The sequence below is a fragment of the Equus przewalskii genome, chromosome 7 (genome assembly GCF_037783145.1).
Source record: "Equus przewalskii isolate Varuska chromosome 7, EquPr2, whole genome shotgun sequence".
In the NCBI taxonomy this organism is placed as follows: domain Eukaryota; kingdom Metazoa; phylum Chordata; class Mammalia; order Perissodactyla; family Equidae; genus Equus; species Equus przewalskii.
The window spans coordinates 57,138,852-57,166,488 of NC_091837.1; the positions used below are offsets into that span (position 1 = coordinate 57,138,852).

Here is a 27,637-nt window from a genome sequence, read left to right on the forward strand (position 1 = left end):
TGGTTCTGAAGATCCAAAGATAGCTTAGTCAACTCCTGAGAGGAAAACCCAGATTCAGGTCCCAGCGGTGTTCTCTTCCTGAAAAAGCAGGGAACAACTGGGGAGGCAGTAATTCCTGTCTCTTTGTGAGGAGAACGCTTCACCCTTGTGTTGATCAGAAGCCTCATTGGCTAGATACACAGCACTGAAGAAAGAGAGAGCTCTTCCTTCTTTCAATGGCATGGCATGATTGGAAAGATTTTTACCACCCTTTTTTCATTCTGATATCTCTCTTATGAGCCTGGGGTTTTATGGCCAGACATAGAAGCCATCTTTTGGGGTGACTCTCTAGCTAGGACAGATGTCCTACAGTGCACCACATATGGGATGTTAGAATTCTGACTTTGTTCAAAGAAAGAGGATTTGAAATTTCTAGAGGATGAGGGAAAATGGACTTTTGTAAAAACAAAGTATGCTTTGTTAAAGAGTTTGACATGTCATGACTCTGATCCTAACAAAAATATTTGGTTTTTTCAATTAAAACCAAACCCAGCCCAGAGAAAGCAGTTGGCTTACAGCCGCTCGTTTCTGAGGAGCTGCCTAGCGCTCAAACTAAGAAGAGCACAAGTCAACATGGTCACCCCTAACACGAGGGGAGACACTGCCAGCTCCCTCACGGGGGCACTTTATGGTTAGGCCCTTATTTAGTGTGTGGCCCAGGTTAGAATACAGAACACCTGCCTTTGTCATCCACAAAAACCACAGAGGATGAAATTCTATTCCTGTGCAAACAAGATGTGGGAGTTGTGGAAATTCTTGGAAAGCATGAGCTCAAAGGTATGAGAGATCGTTTCCAAAACGCAGCGTATCAAACTGCTATTTAGAAGTCGCTTCTGGTTTTGAGTGTGTGTATTTATATCAGTATTTTGAATTTTAATGAAGGATTGGGAAAGTTAATGTGGGCGAAAGGATAACAGCAGAGAAAATTCCAAAATAGGCAAGATTGAACAGCAGAATGTTGGCCATGGTTTCTGAATGCTAGGATCCTAGGTAAGACATTTTTTCTCAAATCTGTGCAACGTGGAGCAAATTCCTGACCCCATCTCACCCGCTACCTTAGGGCTTTTGTTCTTCTCTGAAAAGTTAAGAAAATAAAAGAAAGGAGGTATCTTGCTCAATTCTAGTTGCTGTCCAATCTCCTGACTTTTAAAATTAAACTTCTGATTTTGAGATAATTGTACATTAACATGTAATCGTAAGAAACAACATAGAGGGCCAGCCCGCTGGCGGGTGGCACAGCAGTTAAGTTCGCACCTTCCCCTTCAGCGGCCCGGAGTTCACCGGTTGGGATCTCTGGTGTGGACATGGCACCCCTTATCAAGCCATGCTGTGGTAGGTGTCCCACATATAAAGTAGAGGAAGATGGGCACGGATGTTAGCTCAGCGCTAATCTTCCTCAAAAAGAAATAATAATAAATAAAATAAAAAGGAAACAATATAGAGAGATTCCATGTGCCTGTTACTTACTTTCTCCCTCAGTGGTAATGTCTTGCAACTATAGTACAATGTCACCACCAGGATATTGATGCTGATACATGCTCAAGGTACAGAACATTTCCATTACCAGAAGAATAACTCATAGTGTCCTTTTATAACCACCCTACATCCCTCACTCCCTCCTCAACCCCGGGCAACCACTAATCTGTGCTCCTTTGCTATGGTCTTCTCATTTCAAGAGTTTTAGATAAATGGGATCATACAGTATATAACCTATGGGATTGGCTTTTTTCAGTCGGCAGAATTCTCTGGAGATTCATCCCGGTTTTTGCATGTATCAGTAATTGATTCCTTTTTGTTGCTGTGTAGTATTCCATGGCAACCACAGTTTGTTTAACCATTAATCTGTCGAAGGACATCTGGGTTGTCTCCAGTTTGGGGCTATGATGAATAAATCTGCTATAAACAGAAGTTTTAACTTCTCTGGAAAAATGCCCAGGAGTGCAATTGGTGGGTTGTATGATAGTTGCATGTTTAGTTTATTTTTTTTTAACTGCCAAATGTTTCCCAGAGTAGCTGAACCATTTTACATTCTCATAAGCAATATATGAATCATCTAGCTTCTTCTCATCCTCATCAGCACCTCATGTTGTCATTATTTTTTATTTTAGCCATTGTGATAAGTATATAGTGATATCTCATTAAGGATGTTGAACATCATTTCATGTGCTTATTTGCTATCTGTATATCATACTCGCTTAAATGTCTGTTCATGTCTTTTGCCCATTTTCTGAATCTTTGTTTTATTGTTTTGAGAGTCTTATATTCTAGATACTAGTTCTTTGTCAGATATGTAGTTTGCAAATATTTTCTCCTAGTTTATACCTTATATTTACATCCACTTCAATACGGGCCAAAGTTCTTAATTTTGATGAAGTCCAGTTTATCAATTCTCCCGTTTATGGATTGTGTTTTTAGTGTTAAGGCAAAGAACTCTTTGCCAATCCCTAGATCCCAAAGATTTTCCCCATTTTTTTCCTAAAAGTTTCATAGTTTTACATTTTACATTTACATAGTGATCTATTTTGAATTAATCTTTATCTAAAGTGTGAAGCTCAGGGCCGGCCCCATGGTCAAGTGATTAAGTTCGCACACTCCACTTCGATGGCCTGGGGTTCACTGGTTCCGACCCTGGGTGCAGACCTACGCACCACTCATCAAGCCAGGCCATGGCGGCATCCCACATAGAGGAACTGGAATGACTTACAACTAGGATATATAACTATGTACTGGGGCTTTGGGGAGAAGGGGGAAAAAAGAGAGAGGAAGATTGGCAACAGATGTTAGCTCAGGGTCAATCTTCCTCACCAACAAATAATAATAATAAATAAACAAAGTGTGAAACTCATAGACAATAACTGTTTTACTCCTGCCAAGCACCGCAGAGGAAACCATTGCCTCACCTGCCACCCCCACCGGTGGGGAGCCTAGACCTCCACCCCGGTAAGGCTGTGCCTTCTTGAGCACCTACCATATCCCAGGAGTGGAGCAAAAACTCTCCAGATGTTTCAAATCAATGGCAAAGTCCCGGCTTTGAAGGTGGCATGGTGTGGCAAAAGAGAGAGCAGATACGAGACCCCAGCAGACTCAGTTAGAATTTGTCACTTTTTAGCTGCACGATATTGGGCAAACTGCTCCATTACTCTGGACCTCAGTTTCTTTATTTGTAGTAAGGTGATTTTGAGGATTAAATTAGATAAAATATGTGAAATGACTTGTGCAGGGGTGTTCAACAAATGATGTCATTCTTCTCCAAACGGATCCGTTGCAGCTGTTGAAAAATTAGCAATGGGCTGTTGTCAGAGAACAAAAAAAAAGCCAATTGTCTATAGCCAATCCTGAATTTTCTAAGGGCTAATTATCTGGTTTATAGATAAAGTAGGAACCTTATGCTCTTGCTTCCTAGCTTGGTGGCCAATACTTCCCCTAGTAACATAACTACTGGGTCCTAGTTAAATAAAGAAGGAAAATGGAAATTTTATTCTGATTCAGGTAAAATTTCTAAAAGATTGGAGGATTTAGAGGAAAAAAACTGATATGGATGGGAATGGATTTTTGTTTGTTTGTTTCATCAACTATCCTTAAGTCCTGGAAAATGTGAAATACTCATAAAATTAAATGCTATTAAATGTGAAGAAATTCTACCTGTTCTATCTGAAGGAAAAAAATTAAAATTGTCAGCTTATGTGGTTCAGTTTTTGAAACCATTCATGTTAAATTTTATAATTTTTAAACAAGTCAAATTGTACAAATTACCTTTGAGCTCCCTTATTGAGTAGTGTAACATTAAAAATTCAGCCATCACCTTTACTTTTATTCTCTCAGCACTTACCATTTTGTTCTTTCCATTTTTTTTTTTTCACCATCTCTTCTTTCTCTTGTAGGAAAAGTGTAAAATGGCCTCCCACTTCCTTTAAAAAAATTCTTCTCCCAGGAATATCTCCAGAACTCTGTCTGGGATTAATCACAGCGTGTTGGATCTGCCACAAATATTTTATTTTTATACAATTGATTTTAAACTAAATAAGCACCAAAGGCATTTCTGAAATGACCATATACAGAAAACACAGAGGAGCAGTGTGCAGGATGAGCGCTTAGGTAGAAGGTGGCCGGGGGTCATTTCTAATTTGTTTCTTGGAGTGTTGGGAAGACCATTAAGGCTCACGCACACATGCATCTCAGGTCCTTTTTAGTAGCATCTGCTTGAGCCACAAGCAGTCTCCCCAGTTACCATTAACCCCAACCCCAACATTGAACCCTCAAAACCTGGAACTCAGACACATTTCTCAGCCTCTAGAATTGAATTTGTCTCTCATCAGTTTACTGTCTTATCATTTAGCCAGAGCATGCTTTGAAGAGAAATAGCTAATTCTTATAAAGTAAATTATTACTTCTTGGTGTATATATTTTGAAGTTTGATCCTGGCATTGTTCACAATGTTTATCGTGTTAAAATTAAACAAAAATCTTTTGACAACGCAACTAGAATAAGCCTATGTTGATACTGGATATAAAACCTGCAAATTAATCTAAGTTTGTGGAAGTCAATACTTTAATTGATGTGGGCATTCGATGCCCTACCCGAGGCACTGCTTCCTGGGGTTATCTGCTAACACGTGATTCTCATCGCATTAGACTATGGGGGAAAATGTAAAAAAATTCTCTTCACAGGACTGATGTTATACTAAATATTCACAAACTATAATAAATCAACCTAAAAATTTATCTAATAATGTAGATTGAGAAACCCATTGTTTGGCTGACTTAATCTCTCTCCTATGGTAAAATCAACTGAATTTGGATATTTTATGTGCATCTTTTCTTTAATCTCCTTTTCCATTGCTGGCCACACCCAATGAACTAAATTATAACTCTCTGCTCCTATGTTTTCATCATATTAAATGCTCTCTCTTTTTTCTGTTTTTCATTTTTACTATCTCAGAATCCCATTTCTCAGAGGAACAGCTCATCTCGACAGCCAGGGAGAGAGCCTGGATGCACAAGGTAGGTTTCAGTATCAATCATGTTGTATGATTCCCTGTTTACAGATTCAGCTGGAGTCTCATAAATGCCTCTGTAACAAATCTATTTTCAAAATTCCATTATACAATTAAAGCAAATAGTTGAGTAAACATCCTTCGTTAAAACATTATTTTTTAAACTATATTCCATTTCCCATGTGTACTAATGGCTAATTAACTGCTATCAGCAATTCTTCTAAAAATGGTTGAGCCAATTAAAGTTTAATTTGGAGATATTATTAGTGATAAGTGGAAGAAGAGAATGTCAAGATATAGTCTAATGACCTCATGATATTTCTAATTGTGAATAAGCGATTATTTGATCTTGTTAAAAATCAAGGCAACTAGGGCTGGCCTAGTGGCACAGAGGTTAAGTGAGCATGTTCTGCTTTGGTGGCCCGGGGTTCATTGGTTCGGATCCTGAGTGCGGACGTGGCACCGCGTGGCAAGCCATGCTGTGGTAGGCATCCCACATATAAAGTAGAGGAAGATGGGCATGGATGTTAGCTCAGGACCAGTCTTCCTCAGCAAAAAGAGGAGGATTGGCAGATGTTAGCTCAGGGCTAATCTTCCTCGGAAAAAAAAAAGTCAAGGCAACTGATCGATTGACTACAGTAGAAAGAGAGAGAGGAATTTCGAAAAGGAGATGAAGACCCTGAGAGTCCTATTTTTTCAGTTTGGGATTTGTGCTTGAGACATAATCACTTGACCTGTTTTTTCCCACTGGTATTCTGAGTCTCTAATAGTGCCTTCCAGCTTCACTTCAAGGAGCTCCCTAGAACAAAGGAACAATTAACTGAAATTCCACCAGATGGCAATATTTGGAAAGCCATCCAGAGAGGTTTCCAAGCTATGAGCTGCTATTGTTCACACAGAGAATAGTCTCACAAAATGTAACGTCCTAAATTTCATCAAAGGTGCTGTAAACATCTTTCATTTTTATTTTTCCCCACAGCATTAAAAATTTTTCCTAGAAGTGGGGAAAATGTGTATTGGGGCTATGTGTTGTATTTTTTTTTTTCCATTCTGGAATGATGAAATTAGAAACTTCACTCTTAAATAATTCTCCAAACCATGTTGGTGAGTATTAAAAGCTCAAATCAATGGATAATATACCATAAATATTGAGGTCTTATTCTTATAAATGCTATGGTTGATGGTCATTTTTAAATTTTGAGAAGAGAAACCTAAAACTCTTCTCCCAAAGAAGAGTAGAATCTTAAGCAATTGCCTTGAAATTAAACCAAGCGAAATTTGCAAGTACAAAATTCTTATTTGTATTGATGTGAAATAATTAAGGTTTATTCCAGTGGATGAATAACCTTTCCCCCCTTTGCTTCAGTGAAAGTGGAGATATGTACCACGAGTGGTGTCCGAACAGCTGGACTCTTGAAGGACCAGAGCCGGCACTAGAGCACGGTCGGGACAAAGGGAAGGTGTCTGAGGGAAACTGAAACAGGAAGAACCAAAAAGAGGGGTCACCTAAGCTTTCTGTGTACTTAGGAAAGCAGCCCCTTACGAGGCAATCGAGTGTGCTCTGAGAGCTGCTCTTGTCCTTCTAGCCCTTCTCGTGGGGGCCCTGATGGCTGGTGTCTGGAACGGTCCTGGTTTGCTTCCGTTGTCCTGGAGTACAGCCTCATTCGCACCTCCTTTCACTCTCGAAAGTATCTCAGTTTGGATGATAAGTTATATGATCGTCTTATTTTCTAGGCTGGCATGTTTGAAGAAAGAGTAATAGAAAAAGTTGGTCCATTACCTAAACTGGGTGTCTCTTTATAAACCTGCTTATAAATCTGCGGCTACAGGACAAATGCTTTTTCTGTAAAGAGCCACATAGTAAATATTTTCTGCTTTGTGGGCCTTATAGTCTATGAATCACAACTGTTCAACTCACTGTAGCATGAAAAGACTACATCCACAATACGTAAATGAATGGGTTTGGCTGTGTTCCAAAAACTTTATTTACAAAAACAGGCAGCCAGTGGCATTTGGCTGGCAGGCCATAGTTTACAGATTCTCGTGAGATAATACATGGTACAGGGATAGGAGATGGTAGAGAATCAAGAAGACGGCCATCCTTAATTCCTCTCCCTTCTCTTCATATCCGTTCTAGATTTCGGCCTCCTTATTTAGCCCTCTCAGAAACTAGTATTCATAGTTTCCTTGAGTGGGTAATCTGGGATCCTGGAATCCTTTGCTGGGTCTAGCTGCTTCTTTTTCATCCAAATCTGTTTCTGCACCATGTGCAGCACGCCTGTAACTTATACCTCGTGACACTGAATGGCATCCCTATTCAGGCATCACCTGAATCCTAAACTTAAATACTGGAGCAAAAGCTATTTAGTAAACAATGTCATTTTATGCTTTGGTCCTCACTAAATAACTGTCCGTGGAAAATAGAGCTACGTTAAGGAAAGGTTAATGTTGACTCTACCAAATTTTTTAGCAGAAATATAACAAATTTAAAGGAAACTTTGTGGGAAAAAATTGCCTGTCAAACACCATCCCAAAATAACCTTTTTTTTTTTTTTGCATATTTGCTCTGCCATAAGTATTCCTATTTTTCTACAGCAGTTATAGTGCGTGTGAACTTTGTGTTTACTTAGCAACAGCCACAAGCACCTTTCATGAGTCCTCAGAACTATCATTAGAATAGAATAGTATGTTGTATCAATGTGCTATAATATCTTTCAATTTTTTGCTAAAAAAATGCTATGCTAACTTTTTTGGTAGACTTTGTTGTTATTTTGATTGGTGGGCTTCAATTTAATTTGTTTTTTTCTTTGTTTTTGTTTATCTTCTTAAGACAAAGTCCCAGAAGTGTGATTATTATTCAAGGATATGACCATTTTTATGACTTTGAATCTAAGTTTACCATATTTTTTCCTAAAAGATTTGGAGTACTTTACGAACATTTGCAGTTCAAGGGTACTAGCCTCACCACAATGTCATCAGAAATAACATTTACTCTATTCAATGATATTTCAATGTGTCCTATTTGTAAAGAACTGTGTGACTGTTTGGTATACATAAAGATGAATGATGTGCTCCTTGCACAAACATTTGAGTGCCTACTATGAACTCCGTATTGTAGGGTTTCAATGGAGAGCAGAAAATAGCTTCTGTTTCGGAGTTTGACCTTATTGGGGAGCTAAGATACACATAAATAATCATAATAAAATGCACAAGAAGAGACACACCATAGGAGTTAAAATATGATGGGAGTTTGGGAGGAGTGGGGGTGGGGGCAGAAATGACATCTGAGCCAAACCCCCCAGAAAAGTGAAATTGGGATACTCACAGATGGTGAGATTTGTCATTCATTCCATAAACAGTTATTGACTGCCAACTATGTGCCAAGTCCTGTGTTAAAAGCTAGGGATATAAAGGTGAACAAGACAGAGATGTTAGAGCTCACTATCTAGTGGAGTAGTTAGTCTTTAAAAAAATTGTAAGTATAAGTAGGATAGCTTGTCTAGGCACGAGGGTAGGGATGAAACTGGAGCTTTTAGAAGAGCTTTGTCATGGCTACTCTTTGGCACAGTCTTCATCATTAGTTATTGTGTCAGAATCTGTGGGAGATTCGCTTCTGGAAATTTGAAGGTTATCCTAGTTGTACCTGTACTGATCAACATTCCAATTAAAATTGGCCTACATTTACGGTTAGTTCCCCCAGTGAGTATGTTCACTGAGAATGCACAGGGCCTAGGGCTGGGATCAGCAAGACCTACATCCTGGCTCTTACCAACTAATGACTGAAGCAAATCACTAGGAATAATAGGGTTTCATTTGTGTTTTGTTTTTTAAACAGCTGGAAGGAACCTTGATAATAGTCTAATCAAACGCACACATTTTTTTTTCCCTTGGGTGAGTAAGATTGGCCCTGAGTTAACATCTGTTGCCAATCCTTCTCTCTTTGCTTGAGGAAGATTGTCCATGAGCTAACATCTGTGCTTGTCTTCCTCTATTTTGTATGTGAGATGCCACCACAGCACGGCTTGATGAGTGACATGTAGGTCCATGCATGGGATCCGAACTTGTGAACCCTGGGTGGCCAAAGCAGAACGCACAAACTCAACCACTATGCCTCCAGGCTGGCCCCTCCAACTCACTCACTTTACAGATGAATATTCTTGGCTAAGGAGAGTTGAGTGACTAGACAGGCGTCAGACATTTGGTGACAAAGCCGTGAGACCAGAACCTGGCTTCTGACTCTCGTGGGCTGCTTGCTCTCTGCTCATTGCCGTAATTTTTCCCTGCCTTGTCTATACCATTGAGGCAATAAGAACTAAGAAGAGAATTAGCCTAAGTATTCCTCATGCACACAGAAGCAATAATATGTATTTTACCCATCTCAGACTACAGAAATAAAGTTTTACTTTAGATATTTAAATTAAAATTTCATTTAAAAAGTAATGAATAGATGAGTGGTAGAAAGAGGAAAACTTGAAACAAATTCCTACATCTGCCATTTACCTCCTTAGGATCTGGGTGAATAACTTGACCTCACTGAGTTTGTATATCTTGAGCTTGTTGCGAGAATCATTTGAGGTAACATAAGTGTTGGATACATCATGGGAACCTGGCATATGTTTTTCTTTCTCCTCCCCTCCTAGAGCTACACGTTCTTCACGTTTCACCAGAAACATAGGACAAAAATTAGTTGGATATGCTATCATGGAAGCCATGGGAAAATAGCATTTCAAGAATGAACAAAGGGTCGATTAATTCCAAATGTTCCACAGAAGTTAACTAAGATAATGACTAAAAAGTGCTTTAGAAACAAAGTGATAGCTAGTGATCATGGTGAGGATAATTTCAATGGCAGGGCCAAAGTGAGACCCAGCATGCAAGATGTTGAGCAGTGAGGGAGAAATGGAGAAGTGGAGAGGGTAGGTTTAGATAAGCCTTAAGATATTTGAGTGGGACCTTCTTAAACCAAGAATAATTGGTTTAAGGTGGAAGAGACTTGAGTGGTTCAAATGCTGCTGGGAAGGAACCAATACAAAATTACAGAGCAGGTCTTTGAGAAGGCAGGACGCAACTGACCAGGATACACCTCTTCACTGCAACAAGCAAGAAAGAATAAGAAGGCTACCTTGCAGGTAAATGTGTAGGTTTGGGGGCAGGAAACTTAAATTCTTATGTAGTGACTTCAACACGCTCTGTGAAATCAGAGGCAAGGTCATCTGCTGAGTGAGGGGAAGGTGAAAGGGTCAGAGAGATAAAGAAGCTGAAAAAGTTTTGATGTGTCTGGTTTACAAATAATGACAGCGCTGACTAGGGAAGCAGAAGGATGATCTGGAAGCACTGAGACCCACTCAGGTTTGGAGGCCATGAATTAATGGTTGTACTGGTCCTCTTGGCAATGCGCCTTTGTTTCCCAGGGCTCAGCAGTCCAAATGAGGCACGTGTACCTGGGCGGGTGAAAACTTAGCGAGCTCCTTTTTGCGGAAACATGAAAATTGATCGTGAGGATAATATGTTTATTTTAAAGTGGGCTAATGCTTTATTCTTTCTTTTTTAAAGTTCTGGGAGCCAAATGACTGGGTTAAGAGTTGCTGATTGTTTGGTTTATAATGATAATTGTACAGGGATTATAATTAACTCACCAGGCTCCTCTGTTGACGGAATAGATTACTGGAGACTAGCCTTAATTAGTAATTGATTTGACTGATTCCGAGGGAAATTTTGAACAGTCTATTTAGTAGTTTGGTGTCACATCCTCCATTCACAAACTTGTATTGCCTGTCATAGGTACTTGTGGTACCAGAGGCAACTATTGCTTTGCATATAGAAATAAACCTGCCAACTGCTTAGCAAACCTTTAGTACATTGTATATTCCTATAGTTTTCCGCCTTTTGTGTAGACTACCAGGATCCAGTTAAGTGATATTTATTTTCGCTGGCAAAAAATGTCACTAAAATTACTCTGAGATTGACATATCTTATCACAATTTTCTTTACAAGTGGGCTGTGGTATGTGGAAAGAATGCTATTGATGTCTCAAATCCTAGTGACTAGAATGCTTATGTATTGAGGTCCACTAATGAAGAAATGTGTTTCTTCTACCCCACTTCCCTATCTGAGTTTTTTCCAGTCTGAGAGTCATTAAAAAGAAGAGAATTAATGAACAAAGATGATGGGTATTAACCCTATGACATATCTTATTCCCATTGATAGCCACAGAGTTCTAAGTGTTCTATATCTGTGCTGTCTAATTTGGCAGTCACTAGCCACATGTGCCCATTGAGTATTTGGAATGTGGCTATGTGATTGAGGAACATTTTATATGCATTTAAAATTTTATTTAATTTTAATTAATTCAACGTCAATAGCCACACGCGGCCACTGTATTGGACAGTCAGCTCTAGAAGCCAGATTAGATAAAACTGACATTTTAAATACAGTTTACAAATAGAGCCAACCCAGGAAATTCACTCTGGTCCTTGATGTTCAAACAAGTCTGGACTCATCCTGCCATCAGCAAGTTGATTATAGCCAAGGGATTCTGATCCATGTGAGGGTTAAGTATGGAAGAGGGGGCAAGCTCTGAAAAACCTGCAGCCAAGGTGGATCCACCTTCATTTCTACCTAAACAGTCTCTCTAATACCTGAGCACCAGAATCCCGTGTACAAGGCAGGGAAATTGTGGGGAGAGAACAAAAGTTATCTGAAGCCTGCTGTGTTCAAGCACTCTGCCAGCAACTTCATATGTGTTGTCTCGTTAATCTTTCTATGTCCCATGTGAAACTTGTCTATGCTGTTTACAAATGAGGAAATTGAGTTTCAGAGAGATTACTAACTTGTTCAAGGCATGTAGCTAGTAAGTGGTAGAGACAAGATTAGAACCCAAGCGGGTGTGAATCCAAAGTTATTTCCACAAGCAGTACTCACAGCCAGACACACATGTTTGGAACTACCCAAGAAGCGGAAAACCTTCAGGGGTAAGACTGGAGGTAGAGCGGAGTAATAAGAGGCAATGACTTTAATTCTGTACATGTGTGTATGTGTGTGTGTTGAATCCTGATTACCTCCAAAGTGTACCCACATTCCTCCTGTCCTCTCCTTCCTTCCCTTCCCATGCTCCCACCACTTCAGTTATGTTGATTATAGGTTACCACTTCATGGAAATGTAACCGTTAGTGTCATAAAAGATGTATAGTCGATCATTTGGATAAAAATTACTCAAGAAACAAAGTTATATTCCAGCATCTTAATTACTATCTGGGCAAAAGTCTCAAGCCACTTGGTATTTATATATACTTGTAATAGTCTTATGTATTGGATCATCTACAATCATTTAACCAAACATCTCCCAGAGTTCAAATGCTGCCTGCCCTCCTTCTCAAACGTTTCTTACATGTATATTTTCTTCTACCTCTATAGAATTTCCAAAATTTCCATTATTAAAATAATAGAAATCATGAAAAGCAAATCACCTATAATCCTACCCTAACAAATGATGTTTTCTTTTTCTTTTCCCTTCTAGTCCTCATTCATATAATTTTACATAGTAACCATGTCTTGTGTATACTTTTGTATGTGCTTTTTGACTTTGTCATGAGCCGTTTTCCAGACTGCCATGCATATTTGTGATTGTAGTCACGATGTCTGTGGAATAGTCTATAGAGTTGACATACCATTATTATTGCAACCTGCCGTTGTTTGATGTATGAAGTCTGTTTCAAAGCTAACTTTGGTAGGCTTTAAACGTATAGATCATAACTGGTTAAATAATACCCCTGACTGGAAGTGTTATACCACATCCCCTGTGATTATAGTTATTATACTGTAAAATTCCTTGTTGGGTATTACGTTGGATTTTTAAGAAATGTTTCGCATAAGTAATCTTTTTTTTATTGGGATAACATTGGTTTATAACGTTATGTAAGTTTCAAGTGTACATCATTATATTTCGATTTTTATATAGACTACACCATGTTCACCACCAAAAGCCTGGTTGTCATCCATCACCATACACGTGCTCCTTTACCTCTTTTGCCCTCTCGCTACCCTCTTCCCCTCTGGTAACAATCAATCTGTTCTCCATATCTATGTGTGTGTTTGGTTTTCTTCCACATGAGTGAAGTTATACAGTAATTGTCTTTCTCCGTCTGACTTATTTCACTTAACATAATACCCTCAAAGTCCATCCATGTTGTCACAAATGGTAAGATTTCATCTTTCTTATGGCTGGGTAGTATTCCATTATATATATGTACCACACCTTCTTTATCCATTTATCCATCATGGGAACTTAGGTTGCTTCCAAGTCTTGGACATTGTGAATAATGCTGCAGTGAACAGAGGGGTGTATGAATCTTCTCAAATTAGTATTTTCATTTTCTTTGGATAAATTCCCAGAAGTGGAATTGCTGGATCATATGGTATTTCTATTTTTAATTTTTTGAGGAATCTCCATAGTGTTTTCCATAGTAGCTATAGCAGTTTACATTCCCACTAGCAGCGTAGGAGGGTTCCCTTTTCTCCACATCCTCTCCAACAATTATTTCTAATCTTTTTAATAATACCCATTCTGATAGGCGTGAGGTGATATACCTCATTGTAGTTTTGATTTGCATTTCCCTAATAATTAAGGATGAGGAATATCTTTTCATGTGCCTGTTGGCCATCTGTATATCTTCTTTGGAATAATATCTGTTCGGATGCTCTGTCCGTTTTTCGATCGGGTTGTTTTTTGTTGTTGTTGTTGAGTTATATGAGTTCTTTATATATTTTGGATATTAACCACTTATTGGATATATGATTTGCAAGTATCTCCTCTCAATTGGTAGGTTGTGTTTTTTTACTGTTGATGGTTTCCTTTGCTGTGCAGAAGCTTTTCAGTTTGATGTAGTCCTATTTGTTTCTTTTCTCTTGTTTCCCTTGCCTAAGGAGACATATTGACAAAGATACTGCTAAGACTGGTGTCAAAGAGTGTACTGCCTATATTTTCTTCTAGGAGTTTTATGGTTTCAGGTCTTACATTCAAATCTTTAATCCATTTTGAGTTAATTTTTATTTTGGTTTGTTAATTTAGTTTTTAGTTTTGGTCTACTTTCATTTTTTCACATGTGGCTGTCTAGTTTTCCTAACACCGTTTATTGAAGATACTTTCATTTCTCCATTGTAAGTTTTTGGCTCCTTTGTCAAAAATTAGCTGTCCATAGATATGTGGGTTTATTTCTGGGCTCTCAATTCTGTTTCATTGATCTGTGTGTCTGTTTTTCTGCCAGTACCATACTGTTTTGATTACTATAGCTTTGTACTATATTTCAAAATCAGAGATTGTGATGCTTGCAGCTTTGTTCTTTTTTCTCAGGATGGCTTTGGCTATTTGGGGTCTTTTGTTATTCCGTATAAATTTTAGGATTCTTTGTTCTATTTCTACGAAGAATGTTATTGGGATTCTGATTGGGATTGCACTGAATCTGTAGATTGCTTTAGGTAATATGGACACTTTAACTAGGTTAATTATTCCAATCCATGAGCACAGAATATCTTTCCATTTCTTTGCCTTCTTCAATGTCTTTCTACAATATCTTAGAGCTTTCAGTGTATGAGTCTTTTTTTTTTTCTGCTTTATCTCCCCAAACCCCCCTGTACATAGTTGTATATTCTAGTTGTGGGATGTGGGACATCGCCTCAACGTGGCCTGACAAGAGGTGCCATGTCTGCGCCCAGGATCTGAACCCTGGGCTGCTGCAGCAGAGCGCACAAACTTAACCACTCGGCCACGGAGCCGGCCCCTGTATGAGTCTTTTTACCTCCTTGGTTAAATTTATTCCTAGGTACTCTTTTTGTGGCAAGTGTAAACGGGATTTTATTCTTGATTTGTCTTTCTGCTAGTTCGTTGTTAGTGTCACATATATAATCTTTGACTTCCAAAACATGATATTCTCAAGAGCAATAGATTATGCATTCTATTTTAATTAGGCACTTAATTATGTGCCCCAGACATTAGACACTTAATATATGCTTCTTGAATGCTGTATAGTCTATAAAATGGCATCAGGTTGCCCAGTGACTTGTAGTATGGATGACACAGATTTTCAGCATCCCTTATCTCAAATATCATTCAGCTTAAAATTCATGCACTAAGTTTGTCTCTAGTCTGAAGTTAGTCATGTTTCAGTCTTCAAGAAAGGAATGCGAATAAACTTAAGGTTATCAGGTTAATATGAAACTACATAAGGGAAAATGAACAGTAAAGGTCAAGAGAAGCCTCAGAGTGCCTCCCTAGAGGACTAAATTCTAGGCTCTGAGGATATTTTATTTTCCAATACATCATACTCCATCTTTGGGGTGCGGTGTTAAGCCTTTATTGGACCTGGTGTTTGAAAACACTGATGTGTTCTTCTGCTGTGATTTCTCGAGGCGATGACTAGGCTGTATAATATCTACTTGGCAGAGTTTCTCTCATAGGATTCTTGTGTCTCTAACTTTATTTTTGCTCTTGGAGAGTGCAGTGTTTCAGACCTGTGTGAAGTAATGCCACTCATACAACATTACTTTGGTTTATAAGCTGGACTGAACCATTAGCATCCTTTTCCAGTGCTGGGCTTAGAGAAAAATTTTTCTTGCTTTGTCAAAAAATATGAATTGAGTGCCTGGAACACTGTGTAATGATATTGCCTCCAACCAGGAGTAATGAATTCTATAAAGGTCCCTTGAAACGAGAGTATCCAACCACTCTTGCCTCCTATTCAAGAAAACAATATATGGGGCCAGCCCAGTGGTATAGTGTTTAAGTTTGCACACTCTGCTTTGGCCTGGGGTTCATGGGTTCGGATCCAGGCATGGACCTACACATCGTTCATCAAGCCACGCTGTGGCGGCATCCGACATACAAAATAGAGGAAGATTGAACAAATGTTAGCCTAGGGCCAATCTTCCTCACCAAAAAAGAAGAAAGAAAGAAAGAGAGAGAGAGAGAGAGAGAAGAGAGAGAGAGAAAGAAAGAGAAAGAAAGAAAGAAAGAAAGAAAGAAAGAAAGAAAGAAAGAAAGAAAGAAAACAATATGTAACAAAAGTTGCCTGGCTCAGACACACTACTTTTTTTTAAAAAGCTGCATCTCATCAAAACTTTGATATTTTTACTATATGGTAAGATATCAAAACATGAAGCTATTAAATTTTAATTCTACTTTGGTAAAATTATCTTGGATTTCAAGGTGAAAATGGTAGAGGAGAATTTTTGTTGGAAAAATTGACATTGCTGGCATGAAGAATAGAATCCTTTACCTGGATGGGACTCGATAAGTGTTTTTAAATAATACAGATTTTTGGGTGTCCTAGGATGGTCATAGAGGCTTCAGAAGAGATGCACTTTAAGCTGAGCCTACCTTTGTAAAAGTACAGGTAGGTGAAAAGGAGGAAAAGGACATTCCAGGCACCAGTCAGAGGTACAAGGAACAGAGCAGAGACCATCTCAAGGGGGTAGAGGGATGACTGACTCTTTAATGTGACTAATGGGGGATTAAGGGAGAAAGATGAGCTGGGGTCTAACTGTGCTGAGCCTCAATTACCAGACTAAGTTATTTAAACTTTATATTTTTAGATAATAGGAAATACTGAACATGATGTAAATACTCTCCAGAAAAATTAATGTTTTGTTTTAAGATGGTAGTCTAAACACACAGAGAAGTTTTGCTTCCCTTCTTTCCAGATCTTCAATTCAAATAATAACCAAACTTTAGAAGAACAAATCTATGGCGGTTCTGGAAACATGAATGGGAACCAGAAATTGACAAACTTATAGAAGATGGAAAGGGCATAGGATTATATTTCTAGTTAAAAAAGAACAAAAGAAAAATGAAAAAAATATAAGATGAAATAATTCGGAGAATTATAATCTACATGAAACAATTTAGAGAATAAAAGGAAACAAGAAATCCAATCACTATGCTTTTGATAGTACAAAAAATAGCTCTTCCATTAAACTCCTCTAGCCCCTTCCCAAAAAATAAGTCATTGTGGATAAGAAGCAGTTAGGAAACATGCGTTCTTACAAATTAAAAATGTAATTATCAAATTAAAACTCAAAAAAGGACTTACTGAATGTGGCTAAAGAGTATTCCAGAGTATAGAGCAAAAGAGGAGAAGATGGAAAATATGAGAAAAATATTAGAGGTAGGGAAGAATGATCTCGAACTTCCGACACTAAGAGGATTCTTTAAAGGAAAAGACAAAGACATTAGAGAGAAAGAAATACAAACATAAAGACTCAGATTAAAAGAGATCACTGAATGTTGAGTAGGATTAATTAAAAAACCTGAACCCATTTTGGTGAAATTTCAGGGTAACATATCTTAGAGCTTCTCAAGTGGAAGGCCAGACAGTGAGATTACACACAGAAGAGTGATCACCTGAACGGCATAAACTTTGATAGTCAGTGCTGGAGGCTGGGAGACAGGAGCCATGCTTTCTAAGTTCTGAGGGAAGTGATTTTGGAGCTATGGTTCTATACTCAGCCCAACCATCAATAAAATATGAGAGCAAATAGACATTTTCTGACATGAAAAAGCATAAACTTTCTCTCTTGCCTCTCAAAAAGTAACTGAAGATATACTTCAGGAAAATATAAAAGAAAAAAAAGACAACCCAAAAACCAAAGAACTAGTGGAAGAGTCCAATTATAAGAACTATCAGGATGCCAGCAGTAATATCAAAGCAACTGGTCCAAATTAGATAGTGGGTTCCATGAAGAATGTCTTGGGGGGAAAAGTCAGATTCTATTACATATATTTAGATCTAAAGTCTGAGTTTTTTAAAATCATACCATGATGGTATGTTTCTTCTGTCAAAAAAGTAGTTGATAGCTCTGGGAAAAACAAACTATATAGATGTAAGAGATATAGATACACATACGTCAAACATATATGTTAAGATTCAAGTTTAATCTTAAAATGAGGTGTACTTTTGAACAATTAATAGCATGTGAAAAAAGAGAATCCATTTGACCTTGATGCTTTTGTCAGAATATTCTTCTGATTGCAAGATTTAATGAAAAGCTTATATTTCTGTCTCTTTGGAAGGTAATACAACTTGATTTTTGAAGAGAATAAGAAATTACATAATTGTAAATGCCATTTACTAGATTTCAAGTTTAGAAGCAATCTATGGTAGGAAAGGGAATACTTAACTACAGTCATATTATACATATATAACATATACATATATACATATAATATTTATATATCATACATGTATAACATCATACAGTTATAGTTACATAATGTAAATATAAAGGATAAAGGACACATAATGGTAAAACCCGGCAAATTAAAAGCAGGGAAGTTTGAGAAGAAACATAATGGTGTCAATAGGTAATGTGCCTTGGAATGAGTTAAGAAATATAACTTTAAGAATGTTACTTCAAGTTGTAAAAGTAACCACTAGAATAATTTAAAATACTACCAATAATTGACAGGGGAGGTGAGAAGTAATAGAAGTATGTGGAATTTCTTTCATAGTAGAAAAATAGATACCATGTTGATAAATCAAGAATAGACTATATCTGAATTTTTAGAGATACAATTGTAACCCCTGAAGAACTAAAAACAGAAATTTTGTTCTTTTGTGTTTTTTTAAAGGACTGTGGTTAGAGATAGTACTAAGAGATGTTTGCTTTTAATATTACACATTCTGTAGTTGTCAGATTCTTAACATGTGCATATTACATTTACAAATTACAAGTAGTAAATTATTCATGTATAAAATGGATTGGAAGCAAAGGAGAGCATGGACATAAAATCTTTTGGAAGTTTTCATTCATCTACATATCAGGTGATGTGAATTTGGTGAAAACACAAACTGAAGCAATTCGAGAAGAATTGATAGAATTTGGTAGTTGGGTAGATATTTGAACAGCATGCGTTCTAAAAAGAAAAGAGGAAATAAAGCAAAGATGTGTAATATTCTCAGACTCATTGAGGTAATCTAAACTGACGCTACTGACAAAAATGATACCTAGGATGATATATTTATTTTTAAATTTACTAATGTCTTGCTGTTTCTTACCTAGTAGAATCTCTTCAGTCTAGTTGAGAAGTGAAGATATAGTCATTTTATTAGGCAAAATTTGTGATATGGTCAAATATTTGTCATAATAAGAATGTGATAACCTAAATATGTTTTATTTAATCATAAATGTCAAAGATATTGCACTAAACTTCCATACGCCACAGTAAAAATCGGTTAAACAACATCACTTTTTGGTCAAAATCTTCATATAAATGGCAAAGAATTGGTGCTTTGAGCTAATAATGTATCCCAGCTCTATCACATATCTTTTAATGATTTGATTTGTGTCGGGGGAAACTGAGGGAAGCACCCAGGTTTTATTGCATTAGAAGCACTCACAGTTCTAGGGCTCTGAATATTTGAGTTTTCAGTGAGCTTCTAATTCTCTCTGCTACCATGAGCTGGGATTTTAGCAACTTCCCAGTCTTCATCCTATTTACTAAAGGTTTTTAAACTGCTGACTTGAAGCTTGGGAAGAATAGAGATCTTTTCAAACCCCTTCATAAATTCTGAGCTCTCTGGGTCCCTCTTCCTTTCATTGGCACCCTGACATCATCCCTCACTCATGGAATAGCCGTTGCAATTATTTGCTGAAAGCCTTTTGACTATAAATGCCATTTTTTTCAGACTGCAGTCGAACAAACCATTTTATGCAAATAAATATTTGTATATTTCAATTCTACCAATAGCTATATAACTTGCTTTTCTTTAGCAAATGGAAACAAGAATCTTGAGATTAATAAAACTTTCTAAGATCCATGGGACAGGATCCAAAAGTTCACTTAACCTCCATTTCCCATTTTGGAGAGAATTACAATCATGCGTAAAATCATGCAGAAAATTTGGCTCTCACATTTGCCTGATGTTCAAGGGGAATCAGAAAAAGATCTTTTCTGTAAATTTAGTATTTTCCTTTATACTGCAGAAAATGTTAGGGACAGCAACATCTCACATTGCATAGGACATTGTCTTTCCTGGGGTAAAATCAATATGGAAAACTCAGAGAGGACTGACAAATTCTTTTTGGTTTGGCTTGATGTTGGTTTTTTTCCTCCATGTTGAATGACTAGAGCGATAATTTTAAAGGATAGAAGTAAATGATTATTTTGCTTGGAGGAGGGGGAGTGGACAAAATAAAATAAGAAAAGTAATATAGGGGCCGGCCCGGTGGTGTAGCGGTCAAGTTCGCATGCTTCCACTTCAGTGGCCCAGGGTTTACAGGTTCAGATCCCAGGCACAGACCTAGCACCACTCGTCAAGGAACACTGTGGCAGCATCCCACATAAAATAAAAGAAGACTGGCACAGATGTCAGCTCAGCAACAGTCTTCCTCAAGCAGAAAGAGGAAGACTGGCAACAGATGTTAGCTCAGGGCCGATCTTCCTCACACACACACAAAAAGTAATAAAGATTAACTATACATTTTAGAATTGCATAATTAGGAAACAGGGGATTATTCTTGCCTTTTTAGTGAAATCAAGCTTCTCATCTTGATTAGCACTAGCAAAGCCATCTTTCTTCTCTTGATCTGAATGTCGTATCCTTTATATAGTATTTGTACAATGCATGACATAAGCATGGATTTGCAGCTGTCTCAGAACTGCTGTGAAGTTTATTGGCTCACCTCCACAGCACTGTGTCCAAGCTTCAGGAACTCTTCTCAAGTATTGTGAATGTGGGAGGAGGCCACTCATGATATGATTTATTTTACCCAGAGTCGAGTGTTTTGCGTGCAGAATGTGAGGCTGCTGTTCAGCAAGTTGTGTCCAAATGGAAGTGACCAGCCAGAGAAACTTTTTTTAGCCTTGTCGTCCAGCCTCAGAACTTACCCTCTGCCAAACTTTGAACATTCTAACCAGCAGTAGGAAATAGCAATGCTCTGGTTCTTTACTTCTTCCAAGCGATATTGCCTAGGAACTTTTAAGCTGATATTTTAATTTGCTGAAAACAGTGATTCTGACTTTAATGATATAATCTGATTAGTCAGAGCAGTTGTGAAGATGAGAATGGTGGTGGCTGAACGTCCTGGCTCTCTCTCCTGGTCCCGGACGTCCTGGATGGACAGGGAGTCTAAGGAGAAGTACAACTCAGATATTGTTACATTTGCCTCATAATTCATTTGACTAATAGCCTCTTCCTAGCTTTCTAATGAAGCAGCTGAAGTCATTTTCAGATAGCAGCTTAGAGGTCTGGCAGTCCCACTGAACATAGCCCAATACAACCATCGAATGGAAGAATCTATTTCTACAAGAACATTTGTCAGGGATTCCAAATGGGAAAGTTTACAGGCTCTTCTCTCTGCTTATTACATATAGACGAAGTCTTTTCTTATGGTGATAGCAGGAGGCAGAACTAGGTAACCAAGTTAAATCCCACCCTTACTATAGGTGGTGGGGTATATGTTTCTAATGGTACTTAGGTTGTGAAGGGCCTTGAATGCGAAAAGCAAAACTTGCAATTTTTATCCTGAAAGTGATAGGGGACCGCTGAAGACTTTTGAAAAAGAAGGGAGGAAAGTTATCTCTATGTCTAGGCATGGGGTACTATGTCTGCAGTAGGGTGTTAGGAGCAGGAGAGGAAAGGGAGGGACCTACATGTCACCTTGTGAAATGAACAGGTGTGGTGACCGAATCAGAGAGACACGGGGAAGGACAAAGATTCTGTGGAGTCACTCATAGGTGGAAATTAGTATATTGAGAAGGAGATCTGATCGGTGGTTACCAGGGAAAAGGGGGGGTGGGGGGAGGGTACGAAGGGGGAAGTGGTGTACCCACAACATGACTAACAAAAATGTACAACTGAAGTCTCACAAGCTTGTAATCTATCATAACATTAATAAAAAAAAATATATAGTTAAAATATATACAAAATAAAGCTAAAACAAAACAAAACAAAACAAAACAAAACAAAAGATTCTGTGGAGTCAAAACTGAGTGCTAGATCTGGGTTCAGTTCAAGCAGGAAACATGGAAAGGGAGGGAACAAATAGGGGGAAGCTTTCTCGCTAAATGCACTGTGTATTGTCCAAACCAATGGTGCCAACCTAATTTCTGCTTCTGCCTCTGGTCTACTTATTCAGTAAGTGAGAGAATGCAATGCTGACTACAGACACCACACCACATTTTTACAAGGTGCTTCTGGAAACCTGAATGGAGATCTGATTTTTTTGAGTTGCTCTCATGGCAACCCTCCCTCAGGAAAACTGGCTCGGTCAGCAGTAGAGGCCTATTTTCTGCTGATGTTTCTGTCACTACCATATGGGGTCAGGTGTGTTCTCCTCCCACTCCCCTGAAATATTTAGCAGTTCTGCAGAAAAATCAGTGTCACCCTAAACCCTTCACCTACGTCTTTCCCTCCTATTCTGTGCCATGGTGATTCAGGAAACTCCGCGTGGTTTTGCCATCCCTCAGGCTTCCAGGTATAAAAATGGACAGGTTCCCGTTACTCACAAAATACCAAGTGGGCCTGGGGTCTTGTCAGGGACGCTCAACAAGCCCTTACCCTCAATAGTCTCCAATTAGTCATTAGTCTTGTGGCTTATAACATGAACTTTTGGTTCTGAATCATTCAAGGATCTTAAGCTTTTGATACTTGAAAATCAGACTTTTGAAGCTCATAAAATTTTCTTCAATTTATTCTGTCATGGGCTTCAAAGACTATTTTGAAACTCAAGCCTTGAGCACTGATTCTTTTCTTCTCTTGGATTCCTGCTTTAACAACCCCACACTGAAGAAATGGGGAGTAAGAAGGTAGAGCGGGGTGGGTGTGGCAGAATGTATGTTCCAAAGATGGCCACCACAATAGCTCCATCCCATGTGTTTCTCTTACAGTGTGGTACTGACATTCCTCCCATTTAGAATATCAGTGGAGACAATATCCCTTCCCCTTGAATCTGAGTGGATTTTTTGGTTGCCTTGACCAGCAAAGTATGACAGAAGTTATGCTTTATAACTAAGACTAGATTTTAAAACTGCCATGCCCTTCTGCCTGCTCTTTAGGGATGACAGTGCTTTGGGATCCAGCTGCTGTGCAAGAGCCCAGTCCACGTGGAGAGTGTGTGTAGGTGTTCTATCACCAGAGCCCCAGCTGAGGTCCCAACCAAAAGGCAGCCTCAACCACCAGCTGTGAGACTGACAAAGCTGTGCCATGAAGATGACTTCAGTAGTTAGCCATCTTCTAATTACAACTGTGTGAGATCATAAGGAACAACCACCTGGCTGAGCCCAGCCAGCCTCCAGAATAATGAGAGAGAATAAAATGATCGCTGTTGTTTTAACCCACTAAGCTTTGGGGTGATTCATTATGCAGCAATAGATAACCAATGGGGTGTCGTTGTTATCTATTACTGCATAACAGGCTACCCCAAAACTCATCAAGTTAAAATAACCATTTTGCTATATGGCTCATGGTTTTGTGGATCAGGAATTCAGGAATGTCTTGGCTAGGCAATTCTTCTCTGATCCACACAGCGGCTCACCCTCAGCTCTGGTGGGCGGGGCTGCAGAATGCTTCACCAGTCACGTATTTGGAGACTTGGAACTCTGTAAGTTCACCTCCTCCCTCTTTCACCCTCTCTCCTCCCCATGTCTCCCGTTCTGGGCCCTCTTTACATGGCTCGTACTTCCCACAGCATGGTGGTCCCAGGGTAGTTGAACTTCTTACAGGGCAGCTGGCTTCCAAGAGACTGAGGCAGAAGCTGCCAGTCACTGTAAGGTCTAGGTTAGGCGCTTGTTGGCATAATTTTTACCAAAATCTATTGCTCAGAGCTGCCACAGAGCCTGCCCAGATTCAAGAGGAGGAGAAATAGATCCACCCTCCAGAAAGGAAGAGTGTCAAAAATTATGGCCCCAGAGGACAAAGCAGGAACCTGATTGATTGTTTCCTTTGCCGTGCAGAAGCCCTTTAGTTTGCAGTCCCACTTTGTTTTTGCTTTTGTTTCCTTTGCTTTTGGTGTCAAATCCAAAAAATCATCACCAAGACTGATGTCAAGGAGGTTACCACCTATTTTCCCTTCTAGGAGTTTTATGGTTTCAGGTCTTATGTTCAAGTCTTTGATCCATTTTGAGTTAATTTTCATGTATGGTGTAAGATAGTGGTCCAGTTTCATTCTTTTGCATGTGGCTGTCCTGTTTTCCCAACACCATTTATTGAAGACTGTCCTTTCCCTATCGTATATTCTTGGCTCCCTTGTCAAAAACTAATTGACCATATATGTGTGGGTTTATTTCTGGGCTCTCTACTCTGTTCCATTGATCTGTGTGTCTGTTTTTATGCCAATACCATATTGTTTTGATTACTATAGCTTTATAAAGTACTTTGAAATCAGGAAGCATTATGCCTCCAGTTTTGTTCTTCTTTCTCAAGATTGCTTGGGCTATTCAGGGTCTTTCATGGTTCCACACAAATTTTAGGATTGTTTGTTTTCTATGAAAAATGCCATTGGAATTTTGATAGGGATTGCATTTCATCTATAGGTAATAGCTTTGGGTGATATGGAGATTTTAACAATATTAATTCTTCCAATCCATGTACATGGAATATCTTTCCATTTATTTGTGTCTTCTCCAATTTCCTTCATCAATGTCTTATAATTTTCAGTGTACAGACCTTTCACTTCCTTGGTTAAATTTATTCCTAGGTATTTTATTCTTTTTGATGCAATTGTAAATGGGATTACTTTCTTAATTTCTCTTTCTGATAGTTATTAGTGTAGAAACACAACAAGTTTTTGTGTATTGCTTTTGTATCCTGTAACTTTACTGAATTCATTTATTAGTGCCAACAGTTTTTTGGTGGAGTTTTTGGGGTTTTCTATATATAATATGTCATCTGCTAATAGTTACAGTTTAACTTCTTCCCTTCAGATTTAGATGCCTTTTATTTCTTTTTCTTGCCTAACAATTTATACTATATTTTCTTAATTCTAAAGTGCTACCATCAATAAGGAGGATACCACCTCCCTCTGCTTCCAAACACACACACACATGCACGCGCACGTGCGCACTCACACACATTGCAGCTCTAATTTTTAAAAATCCTAGAAAAATATTCTAAATGGCCTGGCTTGGGTCACTTGCCTAACTCTGAACCAATCCTTAGGACCAGGAGGATGGAATATTATAATTGGCAAGTTCTACTAGAATTACAAGGTTTGAAGGAATAGTTCCCAGAAGAAGGAGGGGAAGGCAAAAATAATAATTCACTAGACATGCTCTTTGCACTGCATGCCATTACTTCCCATTTGTAATGATCCCATTGCATCCTTGAAGGCTGATAAGATCCTCCCTGAAGAGTATGGAAATGGGGGCTTGGGGAAGGATATGAAAGGCAGGCTGTGTAGGGGAGTTAATCCCAAGGATTGATTCTAGCTCTATCAGCTAACTATTAACTCATTGTGGCTCCCTATGATGTTAAGACTAAGATCCCTTTGAATTTCCTAGGGGTCTGATTCTTTCATACAGAAATTAAATTGAAGCTACTTGAAGGTGACCCTTTGTTTTTGTGTGCTGTACTCTGTAGATGGACCCCTCATGTTTCATGTTCTGTAGGTGTTCAGTGAATGTGAATTGAGGACCTAAAGATACTTGGCATTATAAGCTCTCGGGTAAATAAAATATAAGCTCTAATTAAAACATTGCTGACGGAAACTTAGTCTTACTTCATGATTTCCAGTTGCATTCTTTTTTTCTTTTTTAATGAAGTAAGCTTCTTTAATTTTCTTTTTAAAAATGTTATTTGGATGAGGTCAGAAATTGGGATTTCTCATCCATTACTCACACTGCTTCCCAGCTGCTGGCCTCATGTTCCCTTGACATGCTGAAGAGGAGCCATGTGTGAGCCGTAGCTCTGTAGCCATGCTCGCCAGACTCCACACAAGCCCCAGGATCAGAAAGCCCCTCCCTCCTCATGTCTCTGGTTGCCATTGGTGGCCTGGGTACTAAGTGGATCTGAAACTCTGGAGGCCACTGGTACCTGTTATGACTACTGTTCCCCCAACCATGCCCTTGGCTTTGTATTTATATTAAAGAGTCTCTTCTCACTTTGGACTTTTTAATATCAAAATCAGAAATAAATCCCAATGGGTTAGTTGACTTTTAGGAGCCCTGAGGAAACTGTTTCTTGAAACCTTCTGAGTCTTCTGGGAAATTATTTATTTGTTCATGATACCTAGAGTTTCTTCATCTCCCTTGTCACCCAATTGAGCCCAAGATGCCTTTTGTCCCTTTTCAGTTGTCCTACCCAGTCAGCTCAACAAGTTGTGTTTTACTTAAACGTGGAAATAGGGGAAGGAAATAAAGGAATTTCATAAACTTGGGCATGGACACATTTCAGTGAGAGCGTTCAAATAGGCAAGTCTATAGTTGGATGGTTGAACTATCACAGTCTTGGCATAGTGAAAACGAAAGCAGATTTTAACTTTGAAAACACATACCAAAAAAATGCCTGCGGTCTCCTCTCTCCTCCAGAAGATAGCAAAGAAATGGACATTGCTAGTTAAGGTTTACTCAGAAAAAAAGTTAATCACTATAAATAAAGATAAGAAAATTATTTTCCTCTCTCAATCACATATACTGCTAACCCCAAGCCCTGGTATCTCTTCCTCCCTCCCCCCCCTCCCTTTTCCTTGACTGTAATTTACAACTCCCGTGGTCCTCTTCCTCCAGTCCCTCACCACCAGGGATCCTGCTGTCCTGTGTAGTCTCCAGCCCTAACTCATTCTCTCTGCCTCCAGCCTCCTCCTGGCTTTACCTCCTTGCTGCCTAGGTAAATTGCCTTCCAGAATCTATGTTCTCTTGCCTCTGTGTCCTTCTGCCATCTCATCCCTGCTACTCCCCAACCCTAAATTCTGTATTCTCGTGCCCAGGTTTTATCAGAGCCTAGTGGAAGGCAGGCTGAGTTAGTGAGTAAGAATGACGGCTTTTGACACCTGGCATGTGTGTTCATGCCCAGCTTTGCCACTTCCTGGCTAGTGATCAGGCTAAGTGATTTAACTCGTTAACCCCTCTGACAAACAGGATTTAAAAATCACCCCTTCCTCATAAGTTTCTGTGAGGATTAAAATACCTATTCAATTAAAGCGTAGCACTTGGCCCATAAAAAGTACTCAGACGTTAGATGTTGCTATAGCTATTAATGTCATTGTTAAAGAAAATTTCACGTCTGTACCAACAGACACTACTACAAATTAATGGTTTCTAACCGTGGTTCCACGCCCAAGTCTTTACCATGGCCATTCAAAGTCCTGTCCATGCTGGTCCCTCAGCGATCTATCTGATCTCATATCCAACTCTCGTACTCCACAACACGCCCGCTCATATACTCTAGTGTAAGTTCCATGAAGGCTGGGAATTTTGTCGTTTGTTAATTTCTGCATCCCCAATGCCTAGAATTGTTCCTAGCACATAGTAGGTGCTCAGATTTTTGTTGAACGCATGATTGGCCCTAATACAAGCCTTGGGGAAGCTTTTCCTATTTTCCCCAGGCATGATTACTTTAGTCCCTGTATTCCTGTGATACTTAATACATTCTTCAATTATAACATTTATCACATTGT

At 38.8% G+C, this 27,637-nt stretch overlaps 1 protein-coding gene across 3 annotated transcripts in view; it reads left to right on the top strand.

Annotated features, from left to right (window-relative positions):
- The window catches only part of MAPRE2 (microtubule associated protein RP/EB family member 2), a 147,014-nt gene that overhangs the window by 18,443 nt on the left and 100,934 nt on the right, over window positions 1-27,637 (top strand). For all 3 annotated transcript variants that reach the window (XM_008529444.2, XM_008529443.2, XM_070629898.1), the window contains one exon: window positions 4,978-5,039. Coding sequence is in view for 2 of the 3 variants with exons in the window: in XM_008529443.2 (XP_008527665.1) it covers window positions 4,978-5,039 (62 nt within the window). In the remaining variant the exon portion in view is untranslated. The remainder of the gene's footprint in view (window positions 1-4,977; window positions 5,040-27,637) is intronic.